We start from the raw sequence: 20,048 nt of genomic DNA, 5'->3' as shown, positions 1-20,048 counted from the left end.
GATGCATGGAATTTCTCCTTTAAAAAAAAAAAAAAAAAAAGTATGTCATCTTAAGACAAGATGGCCCTCGTTCATGTAAGCCTTCTGGATAGTTTGGCTGTCAGCGAATATTGAAAGTGATTAGACACCACTCACTGTAATGTGGTGTTAAACAAGCAGGGGGTACTCATTTGTATCAGGTGTGCAGGGTGGTAATGGCAGAAGTCTGGAACATTACATCCCAGCTAGACCTCCATCCCCAGACCTCCTGCATTCCCTTAGATCTAAATGCAGTCGAGGACAAGCTGAGGCAAGTTCAAATGCAACGTTTTTGAATGGAGGCAACATTTTTCAAAGCCTAAACCTTGTGGGGGAGGGATGAGGTTGGGGGGGTGAATCATGTGCGGTATACATCTTCAGATCAGGTAACTGAAAAAATTGTTCTAAATACTCATGTAAAGGAGACTGGACAGCAAACATTATTTCAATGTCTTTGAGGGGGACACTCCTTTGTCTTCTTACCTATCTCCACATTCTTGCAATTGTCAAAAAATGGTAGAGTCAGTCTTATTCTAATGGCCTGTCCTATATCCAAGACAGTTGTAGTTCTTCAGTCCTTTTCAGCTGTGCAACGGATGACCAGTGCAGTTCCTGTGGCCCTGCACCTTCCTGACTCCTGAGAAGTGGTCATAGATGCACTTGGACATGAGCAGCCACAGGTTAACAGCCTGAATGGACTTGTGCTGATACCATTTAAGGATGACTTTTCATGCAGTATGTTGTATATTTTGCAGAGGAAATAAGCATTCATTCATTCATGCGTTTGTCTACATCCTTTGTTGGCCGGGTTAGTCCTTCTAGGCTAGTGGCTTCTTCAGGGGAGACCCAGTGTAGTATTTATACTAATAGGGTAAATTTGGTCGCGGCATCAGGAATCTTTCCAAACTCTCTTTAGTAGGTGCCACGTATCTTTTGTCCACCTGAGCTATCACCAACTCAAATTCATGGGATCTCTTAACGTATCATTCAAAGCTTAATGTTAATGAATCTCATCTGTAGTGGAGGTTCTTGTTATGGCTGCCCACAGGTGATACTCAAGTTTTAACAGTAGCTGGTGGAACATTTTCATAATGGCATTTTCTGTACTTCTGTTAAGGTAACCTGTCAACATCTGTAGCAAGCCCTTCCCATTGATCATATCCTGTCCACTCATGCCCCTGTAAAGCACTTCTTAAGAGACCCCCCCCCCCCAACTCAGGCCTACTTGGAAACCAGTGCCATCTATATGAAACATTCATTTTATGGTCTAAAGGTTGGACCCTAACCCCTTTCAATACAAGTGATTTGGTAGCAGTCAGATTTTTGTCTTGGAGTACACTTTCTGGTTGCTGTTGTATAAGCCAGGAGGCTCTCCAAGTTTCAAACCCTCATGTAGAGAACTTCTATATGCTTGCACAGGCAGGGTAAGTTGTAGGAGTAACTGCACTTTTGTCCTCAGTGCAGTGTCTGTATTGGCACTTATTCAAACCATACAACTGCCTGTTTTATCTCCAGGCCCCCAAAATGAAGATTATATTACACTTGCATAAATGTTTATAGGCTGCTTGAGTATTTGATGAGCTAAGGATGATCATCAGTGGACTAGCTACCAAGCACAAATGTGTCAGAAAAGGGAAGAGAGGAAACGTTTACTTCACATTTTATAGCCAGCATCTTGCTGATTTCCTCAGCATAAGGAAGGAAACCAAACATACTCCTAGGGATAACAGAAGTCTGCTTGTGGTTTGTTTTTGAGGATGATGTCCTCGGAAAAAAATTAAAGCAAGTGGGCTTATGATCAAAGATCCCAGTGAAGGCCTTAACACTGAACAATATTCAGCTCCATCCAGTCTTCATGCCTTAAGCTGAGGTGGCATCCATCCTTCCACTGGTTCCAGAAAAACATAAACTCAAGTGCTACTTGAAGGTGGATAATGCTGAAAAGCTAGTTACCAAGTAATCAACAGGCAGGATTCTTAATGCCTTAGAGACATTGTCAACTTTGTGACTGGCTGTGGGTACCAGCTCTGCATAGGTGGGAATTGTCTGTCGCCTGATCCTCCGTTCATTTCTCCCACTCCCTTAATTTACAGTGCAGTTTATGGAGCCAGTAGTGTGGCAATTGAAATTCTTTCCTAGGCCTCAGCACAGGATTTGGCTGTGTGACAACCAAATGTTAATTTCCAGGCACCCACAGTTGACCACCATATGGTATAGGCTGTATCCTTTGTTGAAATTGCCTGTGTATTTTTTCAGGAGTCTGTTGCATCTAGTGAAGCTATTTCTCCTTGACCAGAAAAGTAAAATCTATCAAATTTCAGAAGTGCTTCCTCCTGAAGAAAAAAATAATCCATGAGTGGAACATTCTGTTTCCAGATACCTACTCTGACTTTAGTTATTTACAAATATTTTGATAAAAATTATGTTGCTGCTTGGTAGAATTCTATCACTACAACACTTCCCTCTGTTTAAGCTGTCAACACCAGGTACCCTGGTGTTTGTGCCTGTTGATAGTTCAGAGGGAAGTGCTGCAGCAACACCAAATACAGTACTTCCTCCTAAAAAGAAGTGTTTGCCAGTGCATTTTTCTGACTCTGACATTGATAGAGAAGACGGACAAAAGCTAGGGCACGCTAGCTAGCTTTACTTCAGGTATGATGTAGAATCTGTCTGCATTCTCCTCCTGATTTTTCTGTGGTGAAACCCAAATTTTATGATTGCATGCTTTAATTAAATGGGCGGAGTAATGTAACTCGCATAAAAGGTTCCTGGATGTTCTAGGACTTGAGGAGTCTTAACCTTACAACATTCCTGCCTGTTTTTAGGCATTTAGTGATGCTTTTGACTGGGCGACCACGGTGGTGCAGCAGTTAGCATTGCCGCCTCACAGCAAGAGTGTCTCCGGTTCGATTCTCAGCTGGGGTGCCTTCTGTGCGGAGTCTGCATGTACTCCCTGTGGTCACGTGGGTTTCCTCCGGTTGCTCCGGTTTCCACCCACATCCCAGAGACATGCTGTAGGTAGATTGGAGACACTAAATTGGCCCTAGGTGTGTGTGTGCATGTGTGTGCCTTCTGTGGATGGTTGGGTGCTGGGCTGGCAGCTCGACACCGTAATACTCCACTGCCAATCATGAGCGGACAGGTGATTCGCTATGGTGACCCGTAACTGGAAAAAGCTGAAAGAAGAAATGATGCCTTTGACTATGCCTTCTCAAAACCAGATTCTCTGCAAACAGCAGTCAAACTGTTTTTTCTAGAGCAGAGAAAACATTGAATCTCTGTGAGAATCTTGCTGCAGACCCAGAGTTAATTTCTTTAGATACTCTACACACAGAACTAAGCTTGCTCCTGCTATTGTTTACCATAAAGACAGAGCCTGTATGGTGAAAGATTTGTTAAGTGTATACTTATTCTGCCCTTAATGTAACAACCACTAACCATTAGGCCTATATGTCCTAGTAACAAGGTGATCTCTAAGATATTTGGAAGCTGTGGTAGAGGACATGGCAGATGCAGCCATAAAACAAAGACTGCAGAAAGTAACTTGTTACAGACTGGAATTTTCACATGATCGTATCACATATGGGAAGAGGCATCTTAATTATGTGCTGTCATTTGCCGAGTTTGGGAAGAGGAGATTCACCTAAGTTCTCATGATTGTTCTGGGCTCAGGATGTTTTTTTTTTCCCCAACCACAATTGTATTCAGTTTCACCTTTGTTCTATCCCAGGCTCTAATTGTATAGATTTTCCTTTGCTGCCTGCATCGGTAGTTTTGGCTCCCAGATTTAATGTATGGTTTCTGTGACAGCTCACAACCCCTACGTTGTATACACTGCTAATTATTTTGAAGCCACTTGCTTTGCCTTGCCTGTTATGTGGTCATTACCGAGGTTTTAAAATTAACAAGGGCGCATGGAATGACAAGCCTTTACTGTTATGGTGAGTACAGAGATGTTTACTGAGCCTGTCATGATGTAGTCATGACCTGTCTTTTATAAACAATTGCTGAGCCCCTTTTTCTTGATTCAGAATTGAGAGTCAATAAATGTTGTCAGGGCGGTGTAGAATTTTCTGCATTTTTATCTATTTACTGTTGTAAAGCATGATCTGTGCTGTCATTTCAGTACCACTTACATGTTTTTTCACAATGTAAAGTATGAATATGGATAAGCAATTCACAAATAAACAATGGTAGGATATATGCATGTAACCCAAATATGCAACAAAATCTAGAAGATTAAGGATTTTTGCTTGGAGATGTTTGCGTAGATATTTTTATACCCTGTGTAGACTCCAGAGAATTTTTCCTCAGGCAGACAGTAAATGGAGGTGTGAAGGGAAAGAAAGAGGTAATTGGGAACTTTTTCTGGGAGTGCGGTGAGTTGGTGAACTTTAAGGATTCCCTGCGGGATACACTGTCGGAGATGCTGGGTGAGCACTTGGATTTTTCTGAGCTTGTTGTATCTTTCGGCTTTTCCCGGTTAGGGGTCGCTACAGCGGAACTCCGGTCTGCTAATGATTGGCAGTAGAATTTTACGTACCGAGTTGCCAGCCCTGACGCACAACCTTCAACGAAGGTACGCCTATTCACACATGTCTCCACACACAAGATGCTTTAGCTGAGAATCTAACAGGACAACGTCTTACTGTGAGGCGACAATGCTACTGCAGCACCACCACCACAGTATTGACTAGATATGTTAAAGCCTTGCTGTGTGTAATGGTGGCTGCTAAAAAAGCAATTACCAGAAAGTGGAAATTAAACATCCAAATAGACTATACTGGAAGTAGTGAATATAGTAACAGAGGTAAAGCAATTGTTATTGAGATCTTCAGAAAAGAGTAGGAGCAAACTACATAGGAAAAAATGGGAATTGTTGGGGGAAGTGCATACAAGGAAGGAATTAGGTCTAAAAGGAGACAGGATTTGAAATGAGTGGTGTAATGTTTGAAAGAGAATTATTGGGTAGATAATAAGTGATGTATGTTTGCTACTGGGAGTGTGTCATTATGGCTTGTGACGTAAAATGCTTGTGACTAGGATTGTGTCAATGTGGTTTGTTTTCATTTATATAAATTTATCATTGCCTATGTAGTAAGTGATGTTTTAATAAGGATTTTTTTTGTTTAAAAAAAAAAAGGCAGGAATTGAATAATTTATGTAATATTACTTAGGTTATATGTTACATAGTACATATATGAAGTATGTTTATTACATTAATATAGTTTGATTACTTTTATATGAATGTAAATTTGCCTGTCACACAAGTGATAATTCAGTAACATATTGAAAAAATGTGAAGTACAAACAGATTATTTTAATGGCAATGTAAATGTTTTGTTCACTTAGGATGCTTTTAATTTGAAATATATCATGTTCATAGGATATGATTCAGACGTTACTACCTGAAGTGTTGCCTGCTGTTGTTGAAGGATTGCAAGACCTAGATGATGATGTACGAGCTGTTGCTGCAGCCGCTCTGGTACCAGTGGTTGATAGCCTTGTGGGCCTCCAGGCTGTTCAGGTTAGATGGAATACAGTTCATTTAAACCTGTTTGGTGCTTTGTACCCACCCAAAACTGATATGCAGACGATCACCTTTTTTTCTATACTGCTGTACTATACGTTGTTCCATAACTTTTGTGAATTATGTATTTAAGTGGATTTTTATTTTGCCGTTGCCTTCCTTATGTTGAGTATTGCTTTGTCACGAGAGCTGTATTGTGCAATCGCTGGCATTGTATGGCTCATTTTCTTCCACAGCTGATCCCTACTTTGCCACTACCATTCCTCCACATCTGTCTGATTCCCCGTTGATTTCCTGTAAGCTCCTTATCCATGATGGAAGAGATTAACCCTTCATTTTATAGGCCTTCTAACATCTTGGAAGGTGGAGCCTGACTTCTCTTTCTTTATTAGGATTAGAGAGGTGGGTATTGTATGGAAGATCCCTACTGGAACTGGGAGCCATCATTTGGTGGTTGCTAGTCATGATCAGTAATCTATAGGAAGCAGATGCAGTGACATTGGGCATGTCTGGTGCACATACTGTGCTTTTTAGATGTCTGTTTATGCTCTTCTTTTATTCACTTGTGTAGCGGTTGTATGAGTAGATGTCCTTCCATATCACTGTTGCAGTATTCCTTTGCTTGAACTGAAAGTCAGAACAGATAACTGTAAAATAATGAAGGAGTTCACCAATGTGTGCTTCGCTCCGTAAAACCAAAATCTCAGCTGGCTGGGATGTTACATAGAACCAATTCTCCGCTTAAATGTAACCAATGTTCCAAATAACTGCTATTAAATTAATCCACGAACTGAAGACAAGCTGGTATATATTGTACTAGATTCAATCTTTAATACGCCAATGTAGCCCGAACAGCTACTGATAAAACAACAAACAATAAATGCAATGAAATGCGATAAAAATATAAAACTGAAGTCACAGAATCAGTTTATCAGTTAAGCGCTTTCACCCGATATAGTCCAGGTTTCATCAGAACTAAACTGTTAGTTCACAATCAACATTTTATAACTTTTTTGGCGCCTAAACCAGCCACATATTTGAAAATTTAAAGATGTATACCACTTGAAATACTTGTATGTATACAATTGCACTCGTATACTTTTACTAAAATGCATATAAGCCTGAATTAAAAAGCATATAAAATATCCTAATAATAGGTCTGCTGGACACTTGCATAGTATAAATGTATTAATAAATAAGGAAATAAATAAATGAATTCTTGTTTTGATTAATTTCAGTACCCTTGTGTAATGAACTGGTTTTGAATTATACACTTGCTGAAAAAACTGTGAGATGCCTGTGTATCAGTGAAATGCATGTGTATCGATGAATATGAATGTGTATAAAAATGATAAAAAAGTAGAAAGATATATAAGAAGTATTTAATTCTTTCTGTTTGTATCAACTGTGGCTTTGTGATGTGATAAACGCGTGGATATGTATATACGTGAATAAATCTCACTATATACAATAATTCAGATATGATGTTAATATTAATTGTGATGATATAAAATAAAATAATATTTATAATAATGTGAATTAGTTTTTATGATTGATTTTATGATTATGTGTATCAGTATTAATAATGTTCCATTCTCTGTTGATCATGAGCTTTGTGTTGATGGTGAGCTTAGTATTGATGCACTTCGAAGAAGTTTGTAAATAAATAGATGAGTGAATAAATAAGTAAATGTGAATATATGTTTGCATATATATATATATAACAAAACTTAACTACACAGTACATAGAAATGACCAGACTTGAAGGGTCAAGATACATAAATATAAATGTGAATATAAATTTAAATATAAATATAATTATAAAACTGCTTTACTCGTACACAAATAAACTTGTCATGTGTCTACCCTTGTATAATACAAAATCTTGGTCTAATTCTTATGCTTGTTCTACTTTCTTAACCATAATACAATATTGAAAAAGTTAAAAACAATGTTAAAATTTGTTAAAATTTATTAGAATTTGTGAAGTGCTTTTGTTGATAATATATAAGAATAGTTGATATTATAATAGTGGTTTAATTGATATGTATTCATTCAAACCTGGTGGTGTCGTAGCGTCTAAATTTATTTGCCACCAGATTTCTTTGTAGCTGAGCAGAGTTTTGAAGTCTCCTCCCCTAGGATCATAATTTATTACTTCTAATATAATACATTTGAAATTATGACTATTCCCTTCCCTATCTATATGTCTGTAAAGTGCATTGTTATTGTCCTTAGTTCTTATACAATATGTGTGATCATAAATCCTTTTCTTTGTTTCTTTCAGTCTTTCCTACGTAGAAACATGGACATTGCTGGCAAATGCTTAAATATACTACCATCTTGGTGTTGCAATTTCCTACTTTCCTTCTGACCACACTTTTGTGTCCGTTTTTCAAGTGTATGATGTTTTCTTCAGACATGTATTTGCATTGATTACAAGTACCACATTTGGGATTCATTTTTTTTATTGTTACTGTTATTCCTATCCATCTTTCCCTTAATTCCATTTTCAACTAACTGTTTGATGTTGGTACCCATCTTGTATGTAAACTGGGGTTTGTCTCCCAATACTCTACTCAATTGGGCATCCTTGGAAATAATATACCAAAAGTGGTTTAATATATTTTTGATATAACTAGCTGCCAAATTGAACTGCAATATGTAAGTTCTATGGAAAGAATTTAGATTAATGTCATTAACCTTGTGGTCAGAATTAATGTGTGTAGAGATCTCTTGGGATGTAGATTGAGTATTGCTCCCTAATAGAGGAAAATATCTAGAATTCCTATATTGTAAAATATATTGAATTGTAGAATCCATCATAGCAATAGGATAGCCTCTCTGAGTGAATAACTCCTTAATATACTTTAATTCAGTGTGTAGAGTATCAATGTCAGATGTCATGCGGGAAGTGTGAACACATTGACCTTTGAATATATTGTTTTTCAGTTTCTCTGGATGACAACTGGTGTACTGTAAATAATTATTAGAGAATGTTTCCTTTCTATATATAGAAGAAGAGAATATACCTGACTGATATTTAATAAGTGTGTCTAAATAAGGTAATCCATTGTTGTTATAGGAATGCGTGAGTTTTAAATATTCACTACTATCGTTTAAAAATTCTATGAAACATTCCGTAGTATTAATGTCAGCTTCCCATAATATATATATGTCATCCAGGAATCTAGAATAATATCTCACATTCTTAAAGTGATCACTTGAGAAAAGTGTAGTATCCTCCCAATGGAGCATAACCAAATTAGCGTAAATGGGAGCGCAAGTGGCTCCCATCGCTACTCCTTTTATTTGTTTAAAGTGTTCACCTTCAAAGTATATATAATTGTTTTCTAATACTAGGGCCATCATTTCTTCTAACAGGCTAATTTCATCCCATTCAAGATTAGCATATTTGTACATACTAGCACTAAATGCTTCTAATCCTTGCTCTTTAGGAATACATGAAAAAAGGTCAATCACATCTATAGTGAGGAATATTATATTTTCAAATTTCAAATCCATAGGAAAATTCTTTAAAAATACCCAAGAATCCTTGACCATGTGGGAAACTTGGTCATAAATAGGTTTCAATTTATGATCAATGTATTTACCAATTGGAAAAGTCTTTGATTTGTTTCCTGATACTATTGGACGAAATGGTGGGTCTTGTATATTTTTGTGGATCTTGGGTATTCCTACTAGGGTAGCCAATTTTGGAAATTTTACAGATAGGAAGTCAAAGGTCTCCTTTGTGATTCTGTTTTCTAGGAAATATTCTTCTAAATAAGAATCAGTCCTTTGATATGCTATATTAAGTTCGTTAAGGGATATAGAGGAATAATTTCCTGAAAAATGTAGTAAATCATATATCTTTTTAGTATATTGTATATTGTCATATAAAACGGTACCACCACCCTTATCTGGTCTCATGACCCTTATGTTGTCATTTTCCTTGAGGTCTCTTATTAATCGTTCTTCATTCTTGGTTAAGTTGGCACCACTGGCTAAATGTTTGAGTTTGTTCGATTCTTGATATATTTCTCTAATTGTAATATTTTCATATAGCTCGATACTAGGATTACTAGGAGGATTAAATTTGCTTTTTACCTTAAACAGGGGACTTGTATTTTTGTTCTTAAGAGAATCTTTCTTATCCAGGACATTTAGATTTTCAAAATAAATAGATAAATTTGCTTTTCGAATATATTTTTTTGAATTCAATCACTGTGTCTGTCAAATTAAATCTAGGAATTGGAACAAATTTTTCTCCTTTACTAAATAGATCAAAATGTGTTTTTTCTATTTCGATATCAGTATAGTTGAATATCTTGAAATTATTAAAAGTATAAACATTTCCATCTACTACAATCCTGTTGCTATGATTGTTACTACTATTTTTTGCTTGTTCCCCTTCATATGTTAATACCATTTCTTTCTCATGTATTTCTGGTTCCCATATTGATGTGGTTGGGAGTATTGTTTTCCCCGATATTGAAAATCCCCCTGATATGTATATCTATCATTACGATAACCTGTATTTACCCCTTTACTATTATCCATGTCAGAATTTTCCCCTTTATAGCATCTAGGTTTATGAAAATCTTCTTTGGGGTTTGTTTTAGATCTCATTTCTGGCCAGATATATGCCCTATTACTATTGTACTGCTCTTTGTCTCTTGTAAGCTTTTTTTGTTTCCTCTGTGTAATGTTAGAAATCCAAGTTTTGGCTTCGTGGTATTGCTTGTTATATAATTGTTCCCATTGAGGAAATAAAAGGTCATTTTACGTAACATCCCAGCCAGCTGAGATTTTGGTTTTACGGAGCGAAGCACTTATTGGTGAACTCCTTCATTATTTTACAGTATTCCTTAGCTTGTAGTAGGGAAGTTGTATGTCACATGTATGCTCCCCATGCACGGCGTAGGGCATAAATATGACATATGGGTGTACATTCCTCAGAACTTGTTTGCCGTCAGTATGAACACTTTCGTCTACTGGTTGCCAAGCCTTTTATAGATACGTGTACCACTGGTGTTTTTCTTATCTTATTTTTTGTGGTTGTTGGATTACATGTCATCCAGAAAGGGGAACTGCCAGTGTGTGACAGATTCTCCAGAAGGACTGTCGCAAGCGTTTTGTTTTGCTTAGGTGCTTCTCATGACCATACATCTTGTCCTGTTTTGTGACATGTTTGTCCCTAAAATTTTCATGGTCTCTCCTCTTCAGCTGTTTACTTTGAGAACCAACGTCTTAAATTGTTGGTTCAGGGTACAATGGCAGAATCATCCCAACGTGCAAGTCAGCCATCTGTGAAGAAGGGCCAAGAAAGTTTGACCAGATTATTCTGCTGTATGGCCTCCACCAAGGCTGGTGAAAACCCTGTTGATAGCCTGGTTCTTCAGTCGGATTCCTATGTCAAGTCTGCTTCTGAGGCCGGCATGGACCCAGCTTTTTGCATGTCCTCGGAGGCTCTGCATATGTCTTGTTTCAGATGTTCGGGGGGAGCTGCGGCTGGTTATATCCGAAGGGCCTAGGGATGTTCCGAAGATCCTTGTTGGGGAGGAAATTCTCCCTGTTCTGATTGTTAGGGGTTGAACAGCCTAAAAAGTTTACGGCTGATGTCCCTTTGAAAAATAGACTAAGCATATTTCCCCTGCTCTTAAGGATCCTCAGTGTGAATGGCAGGATTTCACATGCAGTCTGTTTAATGGGCTCATGGCTTTGAAGCCCCCTCAGGAAGTTTGTTCCTGCCCCCCTTGACCACCTACTCATCTTAAGAGGCCTAGGGAGCAGGATTCTTCTAATGAAGAATCTTTGGCATATTCCTTCTAGATTCCCTCTGCTTTGGATTATGGTTCTGAGGAAGAGGACTCTTAGTCCAGATTCTCCTTTTAAGATTATTTCCTTTGGGGATACTGTTTCCCATATGATGGAGTTTTTCAAATGGGACTTGTACCCAGGTTTCTGATGCTCACTTGAAAGAGGTCATAATACCTCTTTTGGAGTCTCTTGAGCCCTCTGCTGTTCCTCTTGTGCTTGCTGTTCTGTTACACGTTTTCTGCAGCTTTCCAGGCTTCTGATTCCCAGTCCCCTGCTCCTAAAAAAAAAAAAACACTGATAGGTATTATAAGGTGCTTGATTGTAAATTTCTTTACAGGTGTCCCTCTGCTGACCCTTCTGTTTCTTTTTCTTCTGATAATCCCTCTGTACTTTTACCTTCTAAGCTGCTTCCCTCTGACAAGGATGACAGAACCATGGAAAGATTGAGTAAGAAGGTTTACACTGCTGGTACTCTTGTCATTTAGGGCTGTGAATTAACAGAACCATATGACCAGATAGGATTTGGCCCTTCTCTGTCAGGCTATTCACGTTTTTTCAGATCTTCCTGATTCTGAGGGGAAGGCTTCAGCTGTCTGTTGCAGCCCTCTTCTCAAATAGCTCACCATTCCATTAAATGTAGTTGTGACGTAGCTGATGCCTCTTCTAGAGCTGCTGCTTTTGGTTCTGTGTTAAGGATGTATTTGTGGCTTTATCTTCATCCTCTGCCTGATGATATTAAGGCCAAGTTGATGGATGCTTCTCTTGACAATAAAAATATTTTGTTCTGCAACTGCTGAGTTTTTTAAGCCTCTTCAGGAAAAGGGAGTGGCTATGCAGGAATTAAAACATATTTGTTTCCTCCTGTTCCCAAATTTCAGAGGAATTATTCTACCAAGTCTGCCTTTGTAGACGGTCTTGCCCTCTTCCCAAAGGTTAAAAGGGTGATAGAAGGGCTCCTTCTGCTAAGTGTACCCAGACTCGTACATCTCAGAAGCCTCCTTTTCCAAACAAGCCAGGTTCTGCCTGGTTATCCTCCCCCTCCATTATAAATGAATTTTCTCCATCTCTTCTTTCCCTGTCCCTTCTCAGTTGATTAAGGAGCACTCAGTATTCTTAGGTTCTTATCCATCACTCGTCAGGGGTATTGCATGGTTTGGAAATCTCTTCCCCCTTTCTTGGGCATTCCTCAACCTTCTAATAAACAGCTGCCCTTTTTTTCTGGATGTTCTTCAGAGCCTTATGTCTTAAGGAACCATCCAAGCAGTTTTTTCTCCTCAAACGTGGAAGGAATTTCATTACAGAATGTTTCTGGTTCCCAGGAAAGAATGCACCTGAAGAACCTATTCTGGATCTTTCCCAGCTCAGCAACTTTTTGAAGGTTCCTTCCTTTCAGATGTTATCCCTTCAAACCTGGTTTTCTGTTCTGCCTCAGGCTTTCCTAGCCTGTCTAGATCTTGAGGCTTTCTTAGGCATCTTTGAGATCCAGATAAACTATCTCCATATTCCTATTCATCCCCTTTTCATGAAGTGTTTTCCTATTTTTCCTTGCATTTCCAGTTCTTTGCTTTGCCCTTTGGCCTTTCTACTGCCCCAAGGGTCTTCACCAAATGCCTTGCTCCTGTGATTACTTTTTGCAGGATGAGAGGAATACTTTATTCTGGCTTCCTCTCCAGAGACTTTGCTTCCGCATCTTCACTGTGCTATTTGTCTACCGCAAAGCCTAGGGTTTACAGTGAATTTCCAAAAATCCTTCTCAGGATCATGTTTTTCTCAGGTGCAAGCTCCAGACCATTGCAGTGCTGCCTTCCCTGCTTCCTTCCAAGGCTGTGACTCTCCTTTCTTTCACTCCCTTCTCCCTTTGGTCTCGATTGCGGCCTTGGAGTTGAGTATTCTGAGGTTCATGGCTTCCACCATTCCTGTACTTCATTTTGCCAGGCTTTGTATGAGAAAGCTACAGTGATTTCTAAAGTGAGTCTGGCTTCAACATTCTCATCCTTTGGACTTCACAATTCCTCCTCTTCCATGCCTCAAATTAGAGTTTCAGGGGTGGTTTCATCAACTGTCAATCAATCCAGGGCTTCCTTTTCAGCCACCAGTACCTGCTCAGGAACTCTTTATCTGATGATGGTTCTGATCCCTCGAAACTGACTCTGCCATTATACAAAGCTCACGGCAGCCAAAAATTCTCGAGCTAAGGCTCTACTTATACCGCCTCTCTTCCCATTACCCCAGATCTCATTTGCCATGTAGAAAATTGGATGCATCAGCCAATGCACTTAGCAAGTGCTTAAGAATTTTCTCATTTTTCTGATTTATACTGCTTTAAACTCTCTAATTCCTTAATACTTAGTGTCATTTGAAACTTTTGTTGTGTGAGTGACCCTTTTGGAGCTTTATATCCTTGTTTTTTTCACCTCATAGTATTTCTTTTTAACCATTGTTGGTAATAAGCCGCCTCTTCCCTCTTAGTGTTGGTAACGCTTTTAATACCATCGTGGTATTTTTCTCTTGTGCTTTCCTTCCCTTCTTTTACCCATGTAGGTATTCCTTATATGCTATAGTTAGTACATCTTTATAAAAAAAATATACATATATATATATATATATATATATATATATATATATACATACATACATACACACATATATATATATATATATATATATATATATATATATATATATATATATATGCACACATATACACACACATGCACACACTTCATTAATCTTTCTTTCCCTTTTTTCTTCTACGAGCGTGTACGTGTCTTGTACACTAACTAGATGACATGGCAGAGAAACAGAGGGACCTCCGGGTTTAAACAGTGTAAGGACTGCGGCAGAAAGATGTCCAATTCTGATGGGCATCTTTCTTGCGTCTATTGCCTGGGTGTCCCTCACCTGGAAATTCTTTGTGATATCTGTATGGGCTTTAGCACCTGAACTCTTGCAGAGGCACAAAACAAGTCAATTCTAAAGGATTGTTAGTGTCCTTTTAGTGAAGCTCTATCTGAGGTGGAGACTTCAAAATCTTCGAAGTCTGAGTAAATCGAAAAAATGGTGCCGTTTGGTACTGTCTTCCCCTAAGGTACATGACTCCAGATCTTAAAAATTCCCAGGTTTTGACAAATTCTTTGGAACCAAAGTAAAAAATACCAAAAAATGTCAAACTTCTGCTCCGGCACCAAAGACAACTAAATCAGCATCAATGCCATCAGCTATTGAATCCACTGAAACCACTTTGGTGCCAACGACCTCTCCAGCACTGACAATAGTTGCATCTATCCATTTGGTTCCATTTACCTCCTCTATACAACAGACGGTGGTGCCGAAGGCCGATTATTCTAAGTACTCCCCGGTGTAGATAATTCCCCTTAAGTAGACCCCTTTGTGGGCCAGCAGCTGAGTCTCTCTGTGGACAGACCAGAGTCTCCTTCAGGAGTGTCAATTTTTTCCTCCACGAGTCTGTCAGAATTGGATGCATTCAGATTAATTGACCAGCTCTTGGCAGCCAGAGGCCTTCCTGCACCCTCACGGACCTCCCTCTCTCCCTCCCAGAGCCGAGGCTTACTCTCCCAGGACTCCTACATATATTCCTCCTTCAGCCTGCTCTCAGGTCTTAGAGCCCATTGCTTCGACGCTGCTGGTGCCAATTGCCTTGGTGCTGACGGTGGATCTTAACTCTGTACCGGAATCTTTTGTGTGGTCTTCGGCTCCTTTGGGACCATCACACCTATGGGACCAAGATTTGGCTGCCAGGTACAGGATCCTTGGACCGGCTCAGATTGTTTCTGTTGTGCCGTCCATGGTTTTCGGGACCATGGTAGTTTAAAGTCCTCTCTTGGCTCCTATTCTTGGGAGGCGGCTCGTCCAAGAGGGGTGTGACCCCAGTTCTGAGGTTGTTTCTCTGTTCCAGGCTTCCATCCCGGTTCAGGCAGGCCTGCCTTCCAAATTATGGAGAGAGTTTTTGCCTCAGGCTCCTAGTTGGTTCCATCACCGTCTGAGTGCCATATTTTTGTTCTCTCCAGTTTGCAGCTGCCACAATCTATTACGTCTGGACAGCAGACACAAAAGCAGCAAGATACCTTGGTTCTGGGTGCCCCCTCTTAGGAATCCTCCTCAGAACTTCCTCCTGAGGAGCCACCTCATAAGTGATTGTACAAGAGGAAGCACCTGGATTATCCAGAAAAATGCGTCACTGAGGATACAGATTACAATGAAGGGGGAATGGTCCTCACGATCACCCCCTGAAGATGTCTCCTTTGGAGACATCCTGGAAATATTAAAGCAGAGGGGTAATTGGAAGCCCTCAAACCCATCCTCCTGAGGAATCTGTTTTCTTGCAAGCTATTCGTGCCCATCCATCTACTTCTTGGATGGCCCCACCCACTGACGAACTAATCAGATTGATCGTTCAACATGCGTGGAAGGCTCCTGACACCATAGAGCCTATTTCCTGGAGACTGGATAAGATTCTGTCAGCCCCAGAGGATCAGCCCCATTGGTCTAAGGTTCTAGCAGTGGATGCCATGGTAGTGGCCACCAAAAAGGAACTCACTGAAGAGAGTTCAACTGTCCATCCTCCTAACCGAGAGTCCCGGACGATGGACAGATTTGGGAAAGCGGGTCTTTGCTTCATCATCATTTGCTGTTCGGTTCTTGAATATTTTGGCACACTTCACTAGATTCCAAGGGGATCTGATAACTCTGCTTTCAGACACCTTAGTAGGAGCAGTGTCTGACAAAGATCCAGATGAGGTTGCCTCTCAGCTTGCCACCCTGGAGTCTATTTCAAATTCGTCCATGCAGCTTATTACGCATACAGCCGAAGGAACGTTCAGAGCAGCGGATACAGGCATTGCCATTAGGCTCCACGCCTGGATGTGCTTGTGTGATTGTTGACCCCTTCAAGTCTTCTTTTGTCAATGCTCCTGTTGATGCTACTTCATTGTTTGGCCCAAAAGTTAGAAACAGGTTGGCCAGGTGTGAAAAGGACAGTAAGACCCTTTCTGCTGTGGGCATGTGTTTTTCCGCTGCCCAACAACCGTACTCTAGGAATGAGAGGAGAGGAAAAATGTGGGTCAAGAAGACCCAAGAGCCTTTTTGGGACACACTTGGCGAGTATTCCCCCCGGAGCAGAGGGGGAGCTCTTCTGGAAGACATCTCTCCCATGGAAGAGGAGGTCCACGTGACCAGGGTTCCAGAGATTACTTTTCTGGGCAACCTTGCCATTGCTCCTGAGCAGAGGCCTGATTGCTTACCTTTGGAAGCAGTTGGGAGAAGATTTTTCTCTGCACCATTCAGCCTGGCACACAATAACATCGGATTCCTGGGTGCAGAAAATCACCAGAGGTTACCGCATTCCCTTCAGTCTTTTTCTCAAACCCCAAAGTTGAATACCTGATGATCCACCCAGTCAGAGGGATCTAGCAGCACTAGAAGTTTAAAAGCTGCTTTAAAAGAGTCATCCAAGCAGTCCTACCAGACACAATAGGATCCGGATTCTACTCAAAATTCTTTTTAGTGCCAAAGAAGACAGGGGACTGGAGTCATCTTGGATCTTATCCTATTGAACAAATTTGTACAACAGACAAAATTCTGGATGGTCACAGGTTCAGTCTATCCTTTTTTTAGAGAAAGATGATTAGATGAGCTCTGTCGATCTTCAGGATGCATATTGCCACATAAAAATGGACAAGCGCACCAGAAGATAAGCGCACCAGAAGATATCTCCACTTCTGCCTAGGAGCCAGTCATTACCAATTTCGAGCACTGCCCTTCGGTCTCACCACAGCCCCCAGGGTGTTCACCAAATGCATGGCAGTTGTAGCAGCTCATTTGAGACTACAGGGATTTTGTGTTTCTCCTTATCTAGACAACTGGCTCCTCACCGCCCCCTTCAGGCATCTACTGCTTTGCACCATAGACTCTGTTCTACATCTTGCAGAAATCTTAGGCATTTCAGTCAACAGAGAAAAATCACAACTATCCCCCACGCAGGACCTGGAATTCATCGGAGCAAGGCTAAATACAGTATCTTGTGTGACCTTCTTTCCTTCCTCATCACAGGTTATTAAAGCTAAGATCTTCAAATGACCCTCTCCCAAGACACATTTCCTGCTCGTCTGTACTACAACTTCTCGGATCCATGGCAGCAGCAATAACTTTAGTTGTAGTCATCACTTGTGGCTTATCCCTGCTAGGTAGCCTTTAGCCGGCCCGAATACCAGAGTAAAGGATTTCCCTTCTGTGTCGGCTGCAGGTCGCCAGAGACTGACATCAGGTTATCTGTGCTATAAAGAGAGGCAGTCGATGCCATTACATCAGTCTTTCTTGCCGTGGAGGCCGAAGCAGTTTGCAAGTGCGTCATTCGCCCGTTGCCAGAGTGAGGGAGAATACTACTAAAGAAAGCCAAGTGCCCTGTTGGGGATCCTTTTTCTTGCACTTAAATGCTGTCCGAAAAAGTAAATAACTGTCTCCGTTGTGGAAAACAAATACCACACTGAGACTTTCATAATCTCTGTGTAACTTGTCTAGGCCCAGACCATGATGTCCCCTGTTGGTTCTGTGCTTTATATAATGCTAAGACCATCCATAGAAGAGCTGATTTTGTAGCTAGGCATTTCAGGGAGGTTAGCTTACTCACGTGAAATGGCGTCCGTTGGTCAGTTGACTGTCAATTCCCAAAAAGAGAAAAGATAAGGAGACAGACCTCAGAAGGTTAGGCCCACAGACTACACAAATCAGGAGTCAGCCAGCCTTCCTTCTACCAATTCAGTAGAACTCTGTGAGGTAAATTTGCAGCCACTGACAGCTGCAGAGCCATCGCAGGCCTCTACTGAGACCCTTCTGAAGTCCGGTACGGCTCCAGATCAAGCTCCTTCAACTGTTTTGACAGTCGTCAGCACCTCAGTTGGGTCCAGAGTCGCTTTGCAGGCATCTGCTTCTGAGGAGGCTGTTCAGGTGACTGACGCCAGGCATAGACTGGCCACGCCACCAGCAAAATCAACTAGACCCTTCAAATCTCTGAGGCCTAAGAGCAAGGCCACTCCTAGAAGAGCCCCTTCTTCAGTGCCCAGTCACCAGTTTCCTCCCACCCAACCTGCTCAGTCTCACCAGTTACTTAGAATGGCTGAAGATTAAATTACCCCCATCAGGGGTAACCAGTCTACTCTTGCTACCCCACCAAAAGAAAAACGGATCATTCACCTGAAATGCTTTCAGAGTCGCAGTCTGAGGACTCTGAATTTCTAGACTCAGACACTGAACAACAGCCCCTGACAGCTTTTGAGGATTCAGATGCTGAGGAATCCATTTCTTCAACCCCCCCCCCCCCCCAAGGACCTTTCTTTCAGGGAAAACTTAAATTCACTCAGGGAGCATTTCCATTGGGAGGCCCAAGACTACCCCCAGTCAAAGAAGAGACTGAGGGAGTTCCTGGACTTGCCTCAGTACAAGCCCTTAGTCATTCTGCCCATCCTGGATGTGGTGGAAGACTCCTTCTTGGAATCTGGCATCACCCCTAATGCCCTACCCCCTGCACCCAGAAAACCTGACAGATACTACAGGGTACCAGACTCCCACATGTATCTGTTTTAGAACCATGCTGCTGACCCAGAAGTCATTACCCAGGGATCCAGAGGAGCTAGGACCAGCTCCTCCAAAAACCCAGTACCCTCTGACAAGGAGAGCAGAGCCTTGGACCGATGGGGCAAAAGGTCTACACTTTGGCCACCTTAGCCATTAGAGTCCTCAATTGCCAATTTCAACAAAACATGCTGTAATTAGTAAAGCAAAAACATTTCCACCTTACCAGAGAACTAGGAGATTTGATCCTCTCCAGCTCTCAAGTGGCAAAGCATTCCCTGCACTGTGGATTTGATGCTCTAGAAGCCCGTAGCAAGAGCTGCCGTTTCAGGATCAGTCATAAGAAGGCATGGATGGCTGAGAGAGCAGCCTTTGCCTGGCCAGGTAAAATCTAAGTTTTGGGACGCCCCCTTGGATAGGGAACTACTGTTTGGCCCAAAAGCAGAGGAAGTAATTAAAAAAATGGAGGACAAAGCTAAATTTATGCAGACAGTCAAAGACTTCCTGCAAGTGCAGCCACCCAGATTCAGCAGGAACTTTCCAACAAAACACTGGTCCTTTCCTGCACAACCCAAAGCTGTGCCTAGGAAAGGGTGCAGAGATAGGTCCTTCAGACAGCACAACAAAGGCCCAGGCAGTGGTCCTGTACTACACTTAGGCAAAGGAGTTATAAATCCACTCCCTACTCCAAGGACCTAGAATGACTCCCCCTCTGCCCCTCCACCACCCTCACCAGGCTAGGAGGAAGGCTGTCTCTATTTTTAGACAAGTGGCAAACCATCCCAACAGATCGCTGGGTACTAAACATCATTTCAAAGGGGTGCATGTGCATTTTCAAAGAAAGCCCAAGATTTTCAGGATTTCCAGATTTCCCTGCAAACCAAAGAGCAGAGGCCATCTACCAAATTCAAAAACTCATTGCTCAGGGATCAGTGGAACCAGTGCCAGAGAAATAAGCAAGAAAAGGTTTCTACTCGAAGCTGTTCCTGGTACCCAGAAAAGAGGGCATCTTGTGCCCCATTCTAGACCTATCCACCTTAAATTGTCCTTCCAAGTGCCAAAATTCAAAATGCTGACCCTTCAAAACCTA

The 20,048-nt window shown here is 41.1% G+C and overlaps 1 protein-coding gene across 1 annotated transcript in view; it reads left to right on the top strand.

The window, feature by feature from the left end:
- Positions 1-20,048, top strand: part of BTAF1 (B-TFIID TATA-box binding protein associated factor 1) — a 3,603,226-nt gene that overhangs the window by 1,123,003 nt on the left and 2,460,175 nt on the right. Inside the window, exon 15 of the mRNA XM_044055641.1 lies at positions 5,405-5,545. Within this exon, the coding sequence (XP_043911576.1) occupies positions 5,405-5,545 (141 nt within the window). The remainder of the gene's footprint in view (positions 1-5,404; positions 5,546-20,048) is intronic.

Source organism: Protopterus annectens, chromosome 14.part0 (genome assembly GCF_019279795.1).
Source record: "Protopterus annectens isolate FY-2018-M chromosome 14.part0, PAN1.0, whole genome shotgun sequence".
Lineage (NCBI taxonomy): Eukaryota > Metazoa > Chordata > Ceratodontiformes > Protopteridae > Protopterus > Protopterus annectens.
The sequence above is the reverse complement of the archived record's forward strand: the minus strand, read 5'-3'. Positions and strand labels throughout refer to the sequence as shown.